This window comes from Anser anser, assembly GCF_964211835.1.
Source record: "Anser anser genome assembly, chromosome: 7".
Taxonomy (NCBI): Eukaryota; Metazoa; Chordata; class Aves; order Anseriformes; family Anatidae; genus Anser; species Anser anser.
This window is the reverse complement of record NC_139727.1, coordinates 24,035,002-24,055,492: the sequence shown is the minus strand read 5'-3', so window position 1 is coordinate 24,055,492 and position 20,491 is coordinate 24,035,002. Positions and strand designations below refer to the sequence as shown.

Here is a 20,491-nt window from a genome sequence, read left to right as displayed (position 1 = left end):
TATTTTTTTAGATTGATTTAATCAAAAGAAAAACCTTGGAAGAGATCTGAGAAGGCTCCATGGATTACAAATCTGTTATGACTGCTTTTTTGGCAGCCAGATTAGGTTTACTCAAGCAGTAACAGGAAGGAAAACAGAAAGGCAGGAGGCAGCAAAATGAACACTCTCAGAGGCAACACTGCCAGACCAGGACATGAAAAAAGGGACATGATGCAGTTAACATTTATGTGATGTGGAGACTGCTCAGGCCTAGGTGAGACAGCTGTTACACTGCAACTGCAGCATACCACGCTGAGCACACATTCGATGTAACCTTGGGCTCTGCCTTCCATCTGCAGCAACTGTCTCATGTTACTGTTCGGTTTCAAGTGCTTTGGGACAGGGATGGCCTGTACGAGGTGTATCCAACAGGTCAAGTCACTCAGTGCTATTGTAAGACAAATTTAAGGTACCTCCTACCAAATGAGCGATGTTGGCATCTTCTTTATAGTCGTTGGTCACAAAACAAAAAGGAAAGCAGATCATTTTTTACTGCACAATTATTCTCTCAGGCCACTGAAGTTAAACTTTACTGACTTAGTACAGAGACATGTTTCAAAACCTGAAAAACTGTAGGAGCTAGACTTTAAAGGCATGCATTCTTGAAAACATTTTTTATTAAAAAAAGAGCACACTTGTACAATAGAAAGTTTCTCTATGCTAGAAACGTTCTGTCAAGTTTGCACTGATTCCAGAAGACCTAGAACAGGGTGAAGAGATGCCCTCCTGACCTTGGCCAGAAGCCCAGCAAGAGGCTGACCTTCCAGGTGTGTTGAACTACTCATGGCAATCCCATTCCCACAGCCTTCCTCACTTTACACCAGAAGAATAGCTCTCTGGGCTAAATAAATTACCAAGTGAGGAACTGAGCTGGCTGGAGGGTGAGGGAAGATTTAGCGCTGGGTAAAGATGGGATGGAGGTTCCTGTTGACAACTGGCTCAGTCCTCAAGCTTGAGTCTTAGCCTTTTTGCAGGCTGGCAGGGTTTCTTCCTCCTCAACCTTGCGAAGCTTCTTCACCGTGTACACCACCCCACAGGCACTCTTCCGAGTTTCTGGAATATACAAGCAGAAGCTGTAGCACCTCATGTAAAATCACTCTACTGCATTTAACACATACTCACTTCAGGTGTCTGTGCCCAAAAGCGCAATTCAACACGTCTAACAGCCAGCCAGTCGGCGCACACAGCAGGGAAGCAACCTGCATGGGCAGGACCTGGGGATAAGCTGGGAAATCTGAGGGTGGGTGCAGAATTACAGCAAGCCTAAGGGAAAACTGAGGTCTGCAGGAGCTGAGGGGGTACACATGCAAAACCACAGCAAGCCAGGCTTCATCAGTTCCATAGCCAGAGAAGAGCGCATTCCTGAATGCAAGTCAAGAAGTATTTCTGTATTTCTGAGCAAAACATACCGTTCTTAAAAATAGAATAAACATATTCACATACCCCAGGATTCTTAAACAGACTATGCTGGCACAGCTACATGGGCAGAGGCTTCTGTGTACACACCAATAAGTGGCTTCACGGTATTCAGTAATATTTTATTCACAGAACCCTCAGCATTACCATAAAATGCTACTATGTGATATTATCAAACTCCTCATATATTTGCTAAACAACCTAGCGAGCCCAATCCAATTTCAAAACTTCTAGTGGGAGGCTTCCCTGCAAAAATTGAAGATTTGAAGTAGACGAAACTAATTACAGATACTCTGCTAACAAGCAGAGGCGCTCTGTGAGAACTTTGCCAAAAACATGCTGAATTATTCTGGTCTAGTATTCGTTAGGGGACAGCGAAGTGACTTTTAAAAAAAACTTCAAAGAAAGATGAAGGTTTTGAGAAATTCCACATACACTTGACAAAAATTCTTCTAACGCACTGTCACTAACTATGTAGATGAGTAGAAGGCTGGACAATCCTGTTCATAGAAACACACTCTTGAGGGGATCAAAGCTATCTGCTGGGAATTACAGCACATTCAAGCTCTACTTCTGAAACAAGATGCAAGCCAAATTCTACTGTGTGCTTCCAATTTAGAGCAACTCACGTTCCTGAGATGACTGAACCTACCTATCCAACAAATCCTGGCAGAGGCAGATATTAATAGCTACACGGTCACAAAGCTAAATTGCTATCAGAACAAACAACAGGCATAGGAATGGGTTGCCCAGGGAGGTGGTAGAGTCACTGTCCCTGGGGGCGTTTAAGGAAAGGTTGGACCTGGTACTTAGGGACATGGTTTAGTGGGTGATATCGGCGGTAGGAGAAAGGTTGGACCAAATGATATGAAGGTCTTTTCCAACCTTAATGATTATATGGAGAAAAAAAAAAATCAAGAAACACTAAGAACCGATGAATAACTATGTGAAAGGGAAGGCAGAGAAGGAGGAATGAGGGTCACATTGCAAAGCAAGGGACTAAATTGATTGGAACACAAACTGAGACATTGCTTTGCTGCACTGACACTGAGACACATAATATAACTGGAAACCTTTTGATTCCTGCAGGGAGGGCAAAAGTTAAATTTCTACTTTCTTAGTATTAAAATGATCAAATATGAAAGAAGAAAGCTACCGTGAACTTCTTCTGGTGAGAGCATATGGAAGTTTTCTTTCATCAAAACACTTCAAGCCATGGTATACTATATGAAACATTTCCTTCTAAGCAGCAAACACTCAGGACTTTAGATTTGGCCTCAAGTTTGAAGTGGTCCACACAAAAAGTGAGTCAGAAACAGACCACATAATTAAACATCAGAAAGGAACACCGCGCAGAGAGTGCTTCTGTAGTCATGCTGCAAGAAGGTAAATGCAAGAAAATTGGGATGCATATGTTTCGAAGCAGTGACATCTATCTATCTAGCTGCTATCATGGAGATCAGCATTCAACCCCTTCTGAAAGAAGTGGCATTTTCACAACGCAGCACAACAGGCAGACCTGTGTTTTGGCTAAACGACTTATGAGTCTTAATGTGGTTAAGAGAGTACTCCAGTACAGACAGCACTACCATTTTAGCCACTGATTTGCTAGCGTGGCAACAAGGATAAGACAAAACACCCTTGCTGCACACGTTCCTTTTAATGCATTGAACAAGGGAAGTAAAACCCCAAGCTGACTTGCTCTGTAAGGTCTCAGACTCTGGAAAACACACACTGACATGAACTTAGCTTAACAAATCCACTATTACTTAAACAAGCTTGCACGTGCTTTTCGCTTACCTCCATGAAGTATGGTGGCTCTGCAGTTGGTAGACACAGCTGCCTTGGCTTCACTTTCTGACAGGCCAAACAGCAAACCTCTGCCACCTTTGTTCAGGATCAAAATGCACAGAAAGGAACAAAGAGAACATGGAAGCCTGGCTGTATGACAGATTTGCTTACTCTACAAATAACTGGGAATTAGCAACACTGCAACTCAACGTGACATCTTGCAGACGGTTACCCAGAGGCAGAGACCTGAGGCACCCAATTCTCTTGCCTGCAGTTCCCCAGGAGCCCTCCTGGAAAGCTCCTGTCAATGTTGCTTTTTCCCGGACAAGCAGCTGTCATTTTGGAATGAAAAGTCTGTCAACATAGGAACATTTTTATATGTTTAAACAAGTAAAAAGCAACCGCCTTGAAAAAAGTCAGCTTTGTGGGAAAGGGGATTGTCTGATTCAAAAGCATTATGTTGAAAAATTCCCAGCCACCTTGAACAGGGATGGCACCAAATTAGTTATGTTAATTTGGGTTGAGGCACGCTGCTCTTTATAGGGGGGAAGGAAACGTTATGCGTAAAATCCTTCCAGCCCGCACACCCTCCCACACGGTTCTCACGATTCAGAGCGCACGCCTCGCCTTTGAGGGACAGTCCAGATACACGCCTGGGGGCAGGGAGGAACAAGAATGCATCCGAATTCCTAAAAGGAAGGGAATAAAGATACTCTCCATTAAGAACACAATCCCTTATTTAAGGGTACGTATGAAACTAAGGGCCAAAATATTCAGAACAGAAGTAATCAGTACTCAGATAGGAACTTTTGCTTTCTCAACATAAACATGATTTTATAGCTTCTCCTGTCAAAGATTTGGCACCTTTGAGATCATAAGTAGTAATCTCTGGTTTGGTCTATGATGTCCATTGATTTTCATTCCCAAAACTATGATTATGTTTTTTATTCATTTCTCCAATTACACCCAACACAAATATCAATGCATAACACCACACAAAACGTATCTATAGCTGTACTCAGGCATTACTATTTACAGTGACTATTCACGCCACTCCGTGACCAAGATCTGTTGCTCCTTCCACACCCACTCAGAGCCCTGATTCATTGAATTAGTCACCAACAAGCATCACTGTGTAAAGTTCAAGGAGTGTAAAGGATGGAAAATTTCAAAACGAATTTGAACTTTCACACGTTAATATTAATGGCTGTCTTTGACTTGGAAAAAGGATACAGGTTCGCCACGTCGTAAGGACCTCGTAGTTCCAGAGGCTAGAACAAAACAAAGAAGGTTGGATATGTGCATGCTCTCTCACACAGGCTGAGAGTGCGTGAGTATGTAGGACAGGGCTATCTGGGGAAGCAGTCAAGTCAGGAAGGTGAAATTAAATGCTACATAACAGCAAGCTGCTGAAGATGCACTACAAAAATCAAGAAAAGACTTATTTTGGAAAACAGAGCTCCTATCTGGGAAAAAAACGTAGTAGCAAAACCAAGGCAAAAACAAACAAATAAGTGTGATTTGTTAGTAAAACATATTGATTGAAAACATGCAAGATGGCAATCATATTTAAAATTACACTTTCTTCTATGTTTAATATATATAATTACTATATTTTCAGATGCAGGTAAATCATCAAATTGTTTCGACTTCAACAAGAAGCCAGGACTTACCCTTTCAGCTGCACTAGATATAACGATGTTCTGAAAAAACAAAAAGAGAACAAACGCTCATCTGTCAGACAGTATCAAGAAATGGAAAATCTGCAAGCAGCAAAGACTACAGGAGCATTAGCTAAGTTTAGGCTGACAGCCCAATTAATTGCCAAAGTGTCTGATGCCCCCAGATGAAGTGAACTCTAGGCAGGTATGGATATTATTTTGCGGAAATGAATAAACCCTAGCAATCTCCCCAGCCCCTACTGGGCCACAGGGAGAAGCTCTCCCTTGTAGTTATAAACCTCCCACGCAGAGATCTGAGCTGAATAAGCACTGCACCTTTTAGAGGGATAGGCTAAGCAGCATAAAACTTAGTGATGGTATTGAGCAAGCACACGTGAACCTGTACCTCTTGTAGAGGTCTGTAAGGGTAAAGAAGAAATGGGCAGTTGAACACACCGTGTTATGAAGTGCCCCCTTTATGCATAGTACCTGAAAGAGACAGGGAGCCACGTGTCTTTACTGCCCCTTGAGAGCAGTTGGGCACAGGACATCTGATGAGCATTACGTTGAGGAAGACACGCACGGCCACAAAAATGACACAACTCACACTGAGATATAACACAAATGGACTTAGAAGAGAAGCCCAGGATACCCCAGAAGCAGCTTACAGATTGTGGCTTTAGCCAGTCTGATGCTCCCACACTTCCAGCCTACTCTCTGCGTTACAGTACAACCTCGCCCATTCACGTTGGCCTTAATCAAATTCACACGGGTGGAGGAAATCAGACTGCAGCCAGGCAATGGCAGCCGGTTCATACCATACGCTGACTTTCCTCAACACGTGCACCCCCATGAAAATCACCAGGCAAAAAGATGCCCTCCTCCCTTCTCTCCCTTCTACAGAACAGGTATGTGATGCTCAGGGGCTGGCAGATACACAGCTCAGCTGCCAGCGCTCTTCTAATGCTAAACCTCCACTGATGCTCACCCAGGGGAAGACTGTTTTGCGCAGGTGGAAACTCTGCAGCAGCAAAAAAAATTCCTTGCACCTTTTCTTATATCAAATAAAAAGCTTCGGGAATTCCTGCTTGAGTGGGTGGGAATGAGAATTGGTACTGAGGCAGCAAAAGATTTCCCTCTCTGACGTCAGTACCACCAACACATCACACCACCTTCGGTTACAAGGTGGGGCTTTTGATCCCTTCCCCGCACCGCTCTGCTTGTCCTGCTGCCTCCCCAGCAAAAAGAGCAGGGCAGACACTGGAAGGAAATGCTCTGTGCACAGCTGGAACTCAAACCGTAGCTCTTTGCATGGAAATGGTTGCACTGCTCACACTGTGCCCAAGGTTTCCTCGTGTGCCAAGGAGCAAAGGATGGGACAGACAACTCTGCCTGAGCATACGGAACGCCAGAAGCAGGAGTAATACCTACATCAAAGCGACTTAACAGCACTCAGCCTAGGACATTTCTTTCTGCATAGTTCACCTTTAAAATGACTGTACTACAGATCCCAAGGGTGCTTTTGAGCTTCAGTGGTGCTGACTGCAAGAGTTCACTGAGGAAATTTAAGGCTGCTGCTCTGAGCTGTAACAACCAATTCCCATCTTCCAGACTCGGAAGAGCTCCCAGAGCAGCTGTGCCATCCTGAACCCAACCCCGCAGGACTGCGGCTCACTGCTGCGTATTGGAGACATGCTCTGGCCGATTCAAAGGCAGCTGGCTTCCAGTTAGGGGATGGGTAAGAAGGGAGGAGGAGACAAGAGTAGACAAGAAAAGTACTGGTAATGAACGAAAGAGCAGCAGGCGAAGGCAAATCCACGGGAAGAGCTACAGGGAAGAACTCCGAAGTGAAACATTACCTCCTCGCGTAAAGGAGACAGCAGCTATTCTGCACACTGCTCTGCGTGCAGCAACCACACTCAGTTACCAAAACATGGGAGGCGAAGGAGCGCAGTGAGTCCCTCCCTCGTTCCCTGCACATTTTAACATGTTTTAGGTATTCTGCTCAAGGCCACCTTCCTGACCGGTAAGTTTCTGGAAATTTCTCTGCCCTAATGAAACAGAAGAGAAATAAAAGGTTCCAAAAGCTGCTACAAGCTCAGCAACCATAGGTTACAGCCTGTGACAGTGATGTGCCAGACATCAATGCAAGCAGCCTATGGAGCAGCCTCCCCGCATCTCGGTACAAAAGGGCCTTTACATCACTGACAAACTGCCAGCAAGGGCTAATAACCACCTCTGCTGGCCCGCAATGTACTGAGCCCAGAGGCAAAAAATGAAGACAAACTAGCAGTCCGTTCCTAGCTCTTCCAGTGGCTAACAACAAATTGTTGTGTCCAGCTCCAGCCAATTTACCTTCCAGGCACAAATGATGTACAAGATTGACAGCTGCGGAAAGAAAGGGCACAGGTACACGGGCCGAACGTTTCACTCGCTCCATCTGTGATGCTAACTCAACTGGTGCTATACAAATCAAGTCACGTGAGAAACATCTTCAGCCGCACAGGGGAAAGAGGAGCACTGGCAAAAAGGCATCCTACAGGAAAGGTTTTTTGTGTGTGTACGAACCTTATATCCAAATGAGTATTCTGTGTGGCTAACTCCCAGAGTTGGGCTTCTCAGGAAAGGCCACGTGAGTACTCGTTATGTTCTGTAGCACCGGGGGAATTCAGGTGTTTGACCCACCCCACTGTCCTACAAAATAGGCCACCAAGGGGAACCACAGTAATGATGAACCCGCTGTTAATTGGCCTTCCAAGCTCTACATCCCCTTTCAGACTAGATCTGCAGGGCTTCTCTGAACTAGCTAAGAGCAGCAAAGGCCTTTTCCAGTAACGGTGGTGGGTGCTACAATCTCTTTTGACTTGTATAAGTATCATGATATGCTTCTCTGTTAAAAGCATAGAGCCTGAGAGGTCCCACACAGCAGGCAGCTTAGTCTGGTGGCCTGGGAGAAGGTGAGGTATGAAAGCAACAGAGTGCAGGCATCTCAGCTGCAAGGATTACTTCTTCCCTTGGTTTCAGTAGCAGGGAAGAATGCAGTTGATCTGACTGCAGCAAAGCCCTGGCTTACCGCCAGCAAGCTGTTGGTTCTGTTTTGTACACTGGAGATTTCCTAACAGTTTAACAGAACAGGATTTCAACCTTCTTATTTTTTTCCCCATATTCGACTTACACTCTCCAAAAGAGCTTTTGGTCAGTCAGAAATTTGAATTGGGAATTTTAAAAAGATGCATGGATTTCAGCTCTAGTGCAAACCTTAGATCTACTTCTTCCCTTTTGTTCTGGGTATTGCATACCATACTAACAGATAGGTTGTTCTGAAAAAAGAACACAGCAGTTTGACAAGTTAAGAAGAAAGCGTGCAGTGGTGCATGGCTGGAAGTATCTGAAGCCAGAATAGTTGTGTCCTTGTATTAGCAGGCAAAGATTCAGTTAGAGCTTCAAAAACCCCAGCATCGAACTAATTTAAAATGGCTTGGTCTGTACAACTCCAGAAGAATTTGAACTGAATTAATTAGCCTGCTTTCACTTTGAGAGCTTACCTTTCCTTTGCAGATCTGCATCAGGCTGATCGCATTTGAAATTGTGTATCTTCTCATTGTGGAGTCTTTGATGGCAGGCGTGTAAAGAAGTTCAAAGTAAATGCCTCGATCTATTGCCTTCACATGAAAGAAAGTGATCAAAAATCAAAAGGAGAGAAGCAAAACAATCTAACAACCGCTGTCTATTATTGATGCAGCTTATTCTCAGTTTTAACTGTGTTATGAAAAAATGAAGGAGGAATTGTTCCAGCAGGAACACAGCATTGCATGAAACATGGATGGGGGGGTGAGGTGGGGAAGTACACCAGGTATGTGTACTTGAGTCTTGGGAAGACAGAAAAGTGAGGTTTAACAAACAAATACCATTTATTTATTAGTTGTAGTTGGCTTTCCACTGTCACAGAGAAGAGGAGGCAGGTAACCCCTGCTGATTAGAAATGAGTCTGGAAACTTTCAGGACCATCCTGCTCCAGCCTCACTGCCTGCAATAAGGAAGAACGCCGCTTCCCAGAGTAACCACGTCTTGCAAATGAGGAATTTGTCCTTGCATAAAAGCAGCAATGAGGTTCCGTCTCTCCCATCTCACAGGATACTGCAGTATTTGTGACAATTTTAAAAAACAATGGCTCACAGGAGTTTCCAAACAGCGATACTTAGTGCATTTTCAGTTGCTTTAAAAATCCTTTGCTGTCTGTCAAAGTACCGCACCAAAACCCTTGTATTGCTGTTTTCGCAAGCACTGAGAAAGGTTAAGCAACTTCTTGGAGGATACACAGTGAGTTAGTGATAAAGACACCATTCAAAGCTAGTTCACTGGCCTATAATACCTTCGCCTGAGACGTTGCTCTGTGCTTTATACTCAATATTATTAGAAAATGCTGCAATGCTAATACTGTAAGAGTCCAGCAATTGAAAACAGATGGAATTAATCCAGGCATAACCTCTGCATGCAAGCAGAGAAGAAGCTATGTACACAAATGTTTTACTGGCCCAACATCTGCAGACAAGAAGAAAAGCCTGAATTTATCAAAATCAAAACAGGTGATGGCAATTCACCAATTTCAAGGTAAACAGACTTTTAACCTCATCCCCACCACTCCAGCTGCCTGCCAGTCTGGCATCACAACAACCAAAACTGACTGCCCCAGGATTCACAAAACTAGTCTGACAGACAGACTGCCTTCAAGTCAGGAGTGTGGATGCTGAGAATTAGCTTGTAAGGAAAATATCGGCATATATTGGGCTTCAAGAGCCTCCCAGCTCCTCATCTGGGTCAGCTGCTAGAATTTGAGGTGGTATTTTTAAACAGCATTTCACATAACATTTTTTTGTTCCAAGTGGAATATTGGAATTCCCAGCCTGTGGTGAATTCCAAACTGCTACTTTTGTTCTGTTTCAGACAGTTTCAACTAGTTTATTGTTTATTTTTATTCTAGGTCAAAACTTCTAGAGAAGACAGAAGTAGGATTTCTGGCCAGTTCCAGCTTTAAATTTTAAACCACGAAGGACTACATCAGCCAAGAACACCCATGTGGAACAAACCTCAGCTCAGAGGGAAAAAACTAATTCACCTAACTGCACGTTCAGATTAAGTTTTCTGGCAAGCCACTTACAGTAGGCAAAATTGCATTAACAAAATATTTGATACATGCTGACAGTTAACTTGCGTCCCACAGCAGGTATTTAGCAATCCCACATTTGGTTTATTTGCCAAGACATTCCTCTAAATATGGATTCAATAGAGTCATCCTCCAAATAACTGAGGCAATATCCTTCTCCCAAATTAACACTGCCATTCACATTCTCCTGTCATTTAAATCACAGGCTATTTATCTGTTCTGATGCAGCTGTATCACTTCTGGTTTGGGAGGTAGGTTCGTCAGCAACACCACCACAACTCACTTGTTAGCATAGCAGTAGCCTTAAGGTTCTGTTTCCACTCCTTGGAAACACCATTTCTGCCTCCGTAAGTGGAGGACAAAAAGGAGGAAGTGAAAAAACACATTCTTGTTTATTAAATACTGCAGTGAAGGCCTTGAAGTGAAGGACATCTAAAACAATTCTAAAGATTATGCGAGAAAATAAAAAGAACCACTTGGATTGGAATGGTGGGAGGGAAACTGCAGAAACTCAACTCAGGCTGACACTAAATACAGAACTTAATAACAAGAAAACAATTTAGGTGTAAATTTACCATATTCACAGGGGGCCTTCGGAAGTAGAACGGCAGCTTTTCTGTTACATTTATGCATACTAGATCCACGTCTAGAGTTGTGCAAGCAATCTATAGCAAAGAAATAGGAACAGATTATTAGATATGCCAAAAAACAAGTAATCAACATTAGGTGCACTGATACTCTCCTTAATTTCTTAATGCAACAAATGTCTCTCCATAGGCAGCTTAGTTTTAAAATGAAGAAGTGCTATGCCTTGTAGATTCAACAATAAACCAGCTGGGCTACTGGTGCAATGCTTGAGCATTTCAGGCCCAAAACCCAAGCCTTCTCTCACTTACAGAGCTGCTTTTCTAATAAAATAATGACCACCCAAAGGCAAGACTTCCTGCTTTGTTCTTATCCGACTCAGGACATGCAAAAGCAATGCTGGCTTTTGGCAAAAGAACTCGTAGCTAATGAAGGACAATCCCTGCTTACAAAGGGATCAGCCCAGGAACAGCCCCTTGCCCTTCATTCTCTAACTGTAGTGTAGCAGCTAATATATTTTACCATTTGTTATTACCAGCTATTTATTATTGCTGGCTGAATATGAGCCAGCAGTGTGCTCACATGGCCAAGAAGACCAACAGCATCCTGGCTTGTATCAGAAATATTATGGACAGCTGGACTGAGGAAGTGATTGTCCCCCTGTACATGGTTCTGCTGAGGCCACACCTCGAGTACTGTGTTCAGCTTTGGGCCCCTCTCTACAAGAAGGACATCGAGGTGCTGGAGCATGTCCAGAGAAGGGCAACGAAGCCAGTGGAAGGGCTAGAGAACAACGAGGAGCAGCCGAGGGAACTGGGGTTATTTAGCCTAGAGAAAAGGAGGCACAGGGGATGTTGTAGCAAGGTGGGGATCGGTCTCTTCTCCCAAGCAAGAAGTGATAGGACAAGAAGAAATACCCTCAAGTTGCGTCAAGGGAGGTTTAGGTTGGATATTAGGAAAAATTTCTTCACTGAAAGGGTTGTGAAGTACTGGAACAGGCTGCCTAGGGGAGTAGTTGAGTCCCCACCCCTGGTATTATTTAGAAGACCTGTAGATGTGGTGCTTTGAGGCATGGTTTAGTTGTAGACTTAGCAGTGCTAGGTTAATGGTTGGACTTGATCTTAGAGGTCTTTTCCAATGTAAACGATTCTATGATGGTACCAGCAACAACCAAGAAAAGACTGAAACAGAAGCACAATTTTAGATAGTGATGGATGCTGCCACATGCCCAGTACTGGGGCCAATCCACGGTGCCTCACCTCCCAGGCTGGGCAGGAAAGATCCAACCCTTTCTGAAAACCCAGTCTCTGGAGAAGGCTCAGGATGGCACCTGAGGTCGTGGTTTAAAAGCTTAGCTTTGAAACTGCACCACAATTTATACTCTGTATTAATAGTGGGAAGGAACGAACAAAGCATGGAGAAAGTCCACACTGACACACAGAGAAAATTAAGTGGACATAAAAGGGAGCCCTTCATTTACATATAATCTCATGCACGCAAGACTTGTAGGAATTATAATGCCTACCCTGTAAAGGTTATTACACAGAACCAGATTAATGTCTGTAAGTGGCGTTGTAACAAAGAAGATAAAGTGTGCTGAAGACGTTCAGAAGGAATTTTCTGCGTGTAGGGGAACACATTGCGTTCAGAAACCTGCCAGCAACTGCTCCAAACACACCTGGGCCAGGTGCCAGCCATTCATCCCTCTTTGTGGCAGCATGAAAGCAGTGGGGCTGCAGGTGGCTGCACTCTGTTCTAACGCAGGGCTGGCTACAGCTCTGCAACCTCACCTTTTACCAGTTTGTTCACATGAAATTTGGACAGAGATGAGAGCAGAGGCCCAGCTTTAGGAATGTTTCTTAGCCGTTGATAGCACTCCTTTCCAGAGAAGAGACCTGCACCACACATCCAGACAATTCAAGGATCCTACCAACCACAAGGTTTTTGATGTTAAACTGTCTCTACTAGGCCACTCAAGCTAACCTTTATCCACATGCCCTGCCTTTACCAACTCTGTTAAGCATGACACGGGTTGAATCTCCTACAAACGCAAGTCTAAAATGCAAGTTTTGCCTTTCTGTAGCCAGATTTAATCCTTTTCCTATGTGGGGTACAAACTACCATCTAGACAGAGGTGATTTACAGGAACTCATGTCCTAGAGAAGATGTCAGTGAGGCCACAGGAAATTCAGGAAAGAGAGAAAGCCAAAAAACAAAGGAAAGCAAGAATACACACCAGAAGCAGGCGAGCCGCCCCGTGCAATGAGAAAACAAGCCTTCCTAATCATCTCCAGAAACACTGGAAAACTCTTTTCCATTTTGCAAATTAAGCACAGTGGGAAAGGGAGTGACCCAAATGCCAGGATAACTACAGGATTCCAGTGACAAGAACACATCAGAAAACACCACCGAGGAAAAACAAAATTAAGAGTCATACTTCCCCACAAAGAGGAATACCCGAATGCACGGAAAGTTGGCGAGAAGATTTCTCCAAACACTCCGATGTTCAGCCCAGCTTTGGCTCCTGGACAAGTCACACACAGAGGCAGGTTAAGGTTAGCCAGTCCGCTAAACGGATCTGAAGTGCACAAACTTCATGCAGAAAACACCATGGAGCAACTGCACAGCCCAGTGCCTCCCTGGCCGCACTGCGGGCAAGAGCCCCATCTGCTGGGAAACTGCAGACAGCCAAAAATAAATTCGTCAGTGCTCAGACAGCCTGAAGACAGCCAGGTTTGCTTTGGCAAACATTTTACAAATAAACTTTGAAACCTGGTTTTGCAGTACATCCTCAGACTTACATAAGCACGATTTTGTAGATACTGACTATTTGCTAGTTACCTGCAAATAGCAGGCAGAACTAACATGAATAAAACAGAAATATTAAAATGAAACATTTTTGAAAAGCAACAGGCCGGACCTTAACACTGGCACAGAGTGGGCATTCCAGTTGCAGCCCAAAACAATCCTCTTCAAGAGCCCTAAAGAAGCACTTTCTACAATTATCTTGGCAAACAGAGCTTCCTCACACCCCTGAGGATACAAATTACCCGTAGAATTTGAGCACATCTTTCAGTACACATCACTGCCCCTCTCAGTCACTGGAAAGCTTCCTTTGCTTGTGACAAGAAGGCACAGACTATTTTTAGGCCATGCTAAAATGAAAACATCTCCAATGGTCACATATATCTTGCAAACACATGAACAATCCTGTTCTGTGGAGAATAAGTGCCAAATTGTTGGTGAGAAAGATGATGCTCTTGAGGTAACGCAAAGTTATCAACAGCCAATTAAAAAAAATATAATTTATGGAGCAAGACCCACCCTATAAGGCTTTATCCTTAACAGTGAAAGATCCGAGCCATAAGAGCCAGAGGTATATATCGAGACTCCATGTGCCAGACGCTCCCTGTTGATACCTCTACAAAATTGACAGAGCTCTCTATCATGCTTAGAAACTTCGAAGCTTTAAACAAAAGACAAACATACAAACCTGTTCTGAATTTGAACATGTAAGGATGGAGGTCTTTACCTTATGCAGTCTGAAAGAAACATGCTTGGGTTTCTTCCCCAGCTCAAGAGCACTATGATCATGATAGAAATTAAGATGGGCTCATGAACAATCCAGCAATCCTGCTGTCACTGTTACAATTAATGTTTGAATTCTTCTGCTGAAAGATTCTTTAAAGTCCACCTTCTTATATAGCCTCTCGCTTCATACTTTACATTAACAAGTTTTCAAAAAAGGAAATAATTCAGAAAAACCAAACAGAAGAATATCATATTAATGTGATAAAATAGGTACTCATCAGGACTAGGATGTAGCTTTAACCTATCTGAAAAAACAGACCAAGCTTCATACTGACAATCTCTCTTTGGAAGTAAAATCTGCATTCTTCCAAAGAGGTGCACATTTGCTTTTTGTGTTCCAGCACACATCTTCAAACTGCACGTCTGCTTGCTACCTGCCAATGGTAACAGAGATAGGTTGCTTCTACCTACTCATCCGTTTCAGCATTAATGATACAACATAGGAGCTTGCAATGGGTCAGATGTGTTACAATTTCATTTTTCTGTAATAAAAACGTTTTGACAAAAAGCTGACCTGTTTTCAGATGCTCAATCAAATCACTCACACCTGCTGTTCCCACGTATTTTTAGATATTTTTAATTAAAGATATGAGAAAGACTGAGATAACTAACACCCATCACCCCACAAGTTGAGCCGATATCATTCTGCTTTGGACAGCGTTTTAAAACTAGTAATTGTTCTGACGGAAAGTCTATTCAGGATGGGTAAAATAGAGCGATACGATGTTTGGTGCCATTAGTAACAGCTGAAGAATTACTGCACCTAATGGTATTTAGGTATCAGCTTGCAACAGTGAGTATCTCCTGCAGTAGTACACCAGAACTGGACCAAAACAATTCATAGTCAAACACACTTGCAACACCTTGCTTTTTTAAGATCACAGAAGTGATAGAGTGATGTTTTTTTTGTGCAAAATATTTGCATTTCTAGTAATTTAAACCATTGTGAAAAAATAGCAGTCTTGGGCTAAGGTTACAAACAAGTCCTAACAAAGGTTTTGAAAATGACTCACATGAAGTATTTTCTCTCACTAGCACACTCTGAGCACTTCCACAACCACAAACCCCAGAATCTGTTTAGTAACACTGATATAGCAACACCTTTAAAAACTCCCAAATGTTGTGGAGGCTGTTTTCTGTATAAAGTTCTCTCTGAACTGCCAGGAGAAAATCTGGGTGAGAAAATGACAGTCTGCCCTTTGTGTATTTCCCTAAGGCTGTTCTACTTCTGTACAGCTTCAGTGCTCTTTTTGGCAGGCAAAGTAACAAACATATCACAAAGTCAAAGAAGTGAAGCTTCTCTCACTCAACTTGAACATTCAAAACAGAACCAAAAATCCCAGTCTGGCAATGAAGCAAGGGTTGGTGTGCTTAATCAGCCATACTTACTTTGGGAAATTTCATTTTATCTGCTCTTGAGATGCTATGACAACCAGAACTAGCTGTGTTTTAAAGCAAAAGAAGAGCAAGAGATACTGAGACAAAGTAATAAAAAGAGAAGTTAAAGAAAAAAAAATGAACTAGTTGTTTGGAAAAACCTCCAAGAGAAGACGAAAGATTAAAAGAAAGAAGGTAACTCTCAGAACACCACTTGAGTTCTCCTTTCAAATTCTCCCACATTTCCTGGCATTTCAGAGACCAGAAACAATTAGTGCTAACAGAAGATAGCAAATGGTTTGGGGGGAATCTGTCAAGAGTCTGGGAAGTTAAACAGTTCAAGAAATAATTTTACTACATGCAGACAATATTCAAATATATAAATAAATGATGTTTTCTCTCCTCACTCTCAGTGTAAGACAGATAAAGGAAACCACAGAGCAAGGGCATTGAAGTCCACTGACCAGGCAGATGTTTCAGACTCCAACAAGTCATGCCAAGGCCCTTTACCCTCCTGCAACTTCTCCCAACCTTTCAGTCTGTCCACTGATCTGGGAGCCGACATTGTTTAATTAGCCCCATACATGCATTCAAACTAGTCCATGGCACCGTAAATTGTTGCAGGACTGGCATTAACAATCAGATTGTACTTACGTGGAACAGTTTCTCAGTCTTTGGAAATACTGCTATGATGTCATATAACCTTATATTTGAAGACGTTGATCTCTACAAAAGGAGGAAACAATTACTGCTTTGACTTCTGGCAGATGACAAAGCACAGTGACTATGACCAAAGTAATAATAAGAAAAAACCCTTCCCGTTTTCACTTACTAAAACAAAGCCAATAGTAATCTAACCATATAGTTAAGTCTCTACTGCAAGCAATTCTCTGAAGTCATTTTGGGGTTTGTCCCATACACCTAGATAGGCACTTACAGCTTTTCCCTCAATAACATAGTGCTACAAACAGGCACAGGGCTTGCTCACGGTATTCTAGCGTACACACAGAAATCCAGATACCAAAGAAAAGGACCAATAACAGAACTGCTATCCCATATTGACAAATGATCAACAGAATCATATCCAGTTTTCTAAGTCTGCATCCCTTCACAATTGCTTTAGCATCTAAAGATGTAACCTGAGAAATCAGTACTGAGTACCCTGTGAAATCCATGAAGCTTTCCCCTACACGATTTCCAAAGCTTCATTCATTCACTGAGAGAAGACAATAAAAATTGGAAAAGTGATATACTGAATATACTTACCAAGAGATTACAGTGGGAAGGATCAGAAACAACAAGTGTCAGACGGGTTAAGACTTTAAGTTGTTTAGATGTCCCCTATGAAGGAAAAATAATTCAAGACTTAAAAAGCTCCAAAACAAAAATTTGTGGTGATTTTCACCCTGTCCACTATAAAAAGAAAATGGTGCCTTGCTCAATTTTTTTGCCTACACTAAAATTTCCAGAAGTGTGTAGTTAAATTCCCTGATTTTCTTGTTTTATATTGACATGCTGGATATTATATCTGGCCTTCTGAAAAAATGACTTAGTGTGTTTCTCTGAGGAAGGGATCAACAGAAAAAATGAATATCGTGCAGAAAACTGAGCATGTTTTACTACCACTGCTATGGTTCCCCAAGCAAGCAGCAACTGTGAGCAAAAGCATTTCCTGAATAATGTACATCAGTGATTCAAAATACAGACTTGGTTCGTTTTATCCAAATCTTGTTGCATCAAAACCAGAAAGAAATTTCCAAAACTCAGGCCTAAATTTCAAGGGTATTCACTGTGAATATTCAACTAGAAGATGATTCAAAATTCACACACAACACATTTTTTTAAAATCATTTCTAAAATAAAGAATAGACCCTCCTCTAATGTGAGCATATCATTCTTCCAATGTTGGGAGTTTTAAGAATCAAGCAACGGACAAATTTCTCATTTTTAGTTAACATGTAATACACAGGATCTCACAGATAAACACAAGATTGTAACTCAATAATAACTCATAGATGGAATGTAACTAAACATACTTGTACAATAGGTAAAGATGGAAACAACTCTGACGGAGATACTGGCTTGGCAATTTCCTTAAGAGAGAATAAAATAAAGTTATTCACAATATAATGGGTTGTTTAGAACGTAAACAAAAGTTGTGTTCCAATTCTAAAAATAAGTTTACCATCCTAACAAAACTATTTCATAGAGACAGTTCATGGATCATATTAAAAGTTAACTCCACGGCAATAATACTGAATTATAACATGGAAGTTGTGTTACAAATGAAAACATGTATTTACATCTAAATGAGCATTTTAAAGACAAAGGTATTTAGGGGCATATAGATTTAACAATAGAAAACATGCTAAGAACAAATAAACCCAACAGAAATTACCTGTTTCTTTTCTTTAAAATCGACGACATGATTAAGAGCAACTGCAGAATATCCCACTAAAAAAAAAAAACCAAACACATCATAAGACTGTTTTGTCCAGTAAACTAATGGAAACAAAGCCAAACAGAAATCTGTCAAAAACTCATTACTTATATATCTCAAAATTAATAATTATGTACATATATATACACCTTTCACGTTGATTTTTTTTTTCTCTGAAGATTAACTCACTTAAAGAAGCATCTTAAAGTACAAAAATTTATTTTAATACACCCCAGTCGTGACTACACTCACTCGATGGCAGAGCTTTATGAACACAAATGATTGCCTGAGCACAGTTTGTTGGCATGGCCAGCACCGGAGCACATACAGGAGATGAACAGTTAAGTGTTACGCTGGGCTTGCAAGTGAATTGGACAGGCTAAGAGTCATTCGGAAAATACATTCTAGATGAAGCTACTGTAAGGTCAGGAAGAAACTGGTTGAAAATTAACAGCAGATATCAATGACTTCTTGTCAAGCTGGGGGTCCCAAACATTTTGCCCTAGCTTGGTCCTATTAATGACTTTCTTTAGGAAAAATGGTTAACGACATTCAGCATACTTGTTAAAACTGCAGACAACACAAAGGTATGAAAGGTAGAGTTATAATAGAAGGCAAAGTTAGAATTCAAAACAATGTTGACAAACTGACAAAAAGTTCTCATTCAACAGGGATTAGAGAAAGATTGTACATTTGACAAAGACAAATCACCCACAAACACTCTACAGGAAGCAACTGGTTGTAAAACAACTCTGCAGGAAAAAAAAAAAAAAGACCTAGGGTCTTAAGAAATTACAAGCGGAAAATGAGTCCCCAAGTTGGGGAAAAAAATATATACAATGGGATACACAGGCAGAGATACAGACTGCAAGACACAGCACCATTTTTCCATGGTGCTCAGCACTGAGAAGACCTCAGTCTCGGTCACTTCACTTGCAGAAAACTGCAGGCCAAGCAGAGTAGGGGGAGGAGCAACGAGAATGAACGGAATATGAAAATGCAGACCTGTGAGGAAACTCTGAATGGAGGTTTAGGCCAAAAGAAAGGAAAACTAAGGACAGAGATTCCTGCTGCACTTGCACAAACCTTGTTGCAGCTTATATTCTGCTGCTCTCCCGGCCAGGACCAGCCCCCCCTTAGGGCAGACCCACAGGCTGTGCACCAGGAGGCCAAGCCATGCTGGGGCACGGATGCCTCAGGCAGCTTTTCTCCTGCTCCATCACAGGGCTGACCTAGGAGCTGCCAGGTGTGAGGCACGGGAAGCACGGCTGCGGACACAGGCTGGCGGAAGGAGGAAGACTGCACTTTTCAACAGCAGCAGACTGGAAGATACGTTGTGCGCAGAAACATACTCACATTTGAACAAATACAAGGATGACATAAAGGGAAAGGCTGCCTTTAAGGGGCCAGGACACGAAGAAACTATAAAAACCATGCTGAGCAAGACCAGTAGCTCTGGAACAAGCTGCCTACAGAGGCTGTGGAGCAACTGGGGGCCCTAAAATCCTTGCAGGACAGTGACGCATCAGGCACAGCAGACACTGCCCGGCCTCCCAAGCGCAGGGAAAGCCCTGTGCAGGGTGCCTTCGGCTCCCCTCCAGCCCAGCTCTGCCAGGATTCACACTTCTGCTGCTAACACCAACCCAGCACAGCAGGGAGAGGCCGGCATCCTCCACCCCCGGCCGGCCCGAACCGCCGCACTGCCCCGGCCCCTCCAGCCCGGCTCGGCCCGGCGCAGGGCCGGCCGCTGCCCCGCTCCCGGACTCACGGCGAGCCGCAGCCTCCAGCAGGCTCTGCAGCCCCTTCTTGTCCGGGCCCTGCGGCACGTTCAGGTCGGCGAACCCGGCCATGCTGCGCGCAGCACCGCCCCGCCCGGCCCGGGGCACCCTGGGGCTTGTAGTCCCGCCCTGGTGGCCGGGCGGGGAGCTGTGGAGGAGGCCCCGTGGCGGGCGGGGCAGGCCCCAGCCCTGCAGACAGGGCTGAGGAGGGGACGAGGCATGGGCCCGTGGCCCCTCTGCGACGTGCCGGGGGCTGGGAGCAGGAGCAGCCGAGCTCGCTCGGGCCCAGCGCCCTCAGGGGCCGGTGTCGTGCCCACCAGGTGGAGCCGCGGTCCTGCTCGACTGAAGCATCACCGACCCAAATTCATGGGGCCTCAGCCGAGCACTGCTTATTTGTATAAGGAAAAGAGTCCTTTCTAGTTATTTCAAGGCCTTTTTTTTCCCATGTTAAAAAATTGTGAAATAAAGACCCAGGCTGCCGTGCAAGAGATATTCCCCAAAATGCCAAAGCACTCAGGAATTACAATAGACCACAGAACGTGCACACATCGACTACGTAGCGCTGTTGCAAAACCTACAAATCTCATTTTGCTGCTGATAATCAACACAGTGTATGCGAAACAGGGGTGGTAACTACCACTTTTTTGGT

The 20,491-nt window shown here is 43.3% G+C and overlaps 1 protein-coding gene across 2 annotated transcripts; it reads right to left on the bottom strand.

Annotated features, from left to right (window-relative positions):
- Nucleotides 1-512: 512 nt before the first annotated feature.
- Nucleotides 513-19,991, bottom strand: RPP30 (ribonuclease P/MRP subunit p30). Of its 2 annotated transcripts, XM_083843987.1 has the most exons (12): nt 19,833-19,991; nt 18,023-18,078; nt 17,661-17,717; nt 16,891-16,965; nt 16,279-16,350; nt 10,647-10,736; nt 8,453-8,569; nt 4,920-4,949; nt 4,480-4,517; nt 3,256-3,335; nt 1,162-1,238; nt 895-1,112 (listed from the first exon to the last, which is right to left on the bottom strand). In XM_083843987.1, the coding sequence occupies exons 1-12, from the start codon at nt 19,912-19,914 to the stop codon at nt 1,035-1,037; spliced, it is 852 nt and encodes a 283-aa protein (XP_083700113.1). In that variant the 5' UTR covers nt 19,915-19,991; the 3' UTR covers nt 895-1,034. The 2 variants fall into 2 exon arrangements, with proteins under 2 accessions (XP_083700114.1, XP_083700113.1); XM_083843988.1 differs by lacking the exon at nt 1,162-1,238 and having other exon boundaries at nt 513-1,092; nt 19,833-19,989.
- Nucleotides 19,992-20,491: the final 500 nt, after the last annotated feature.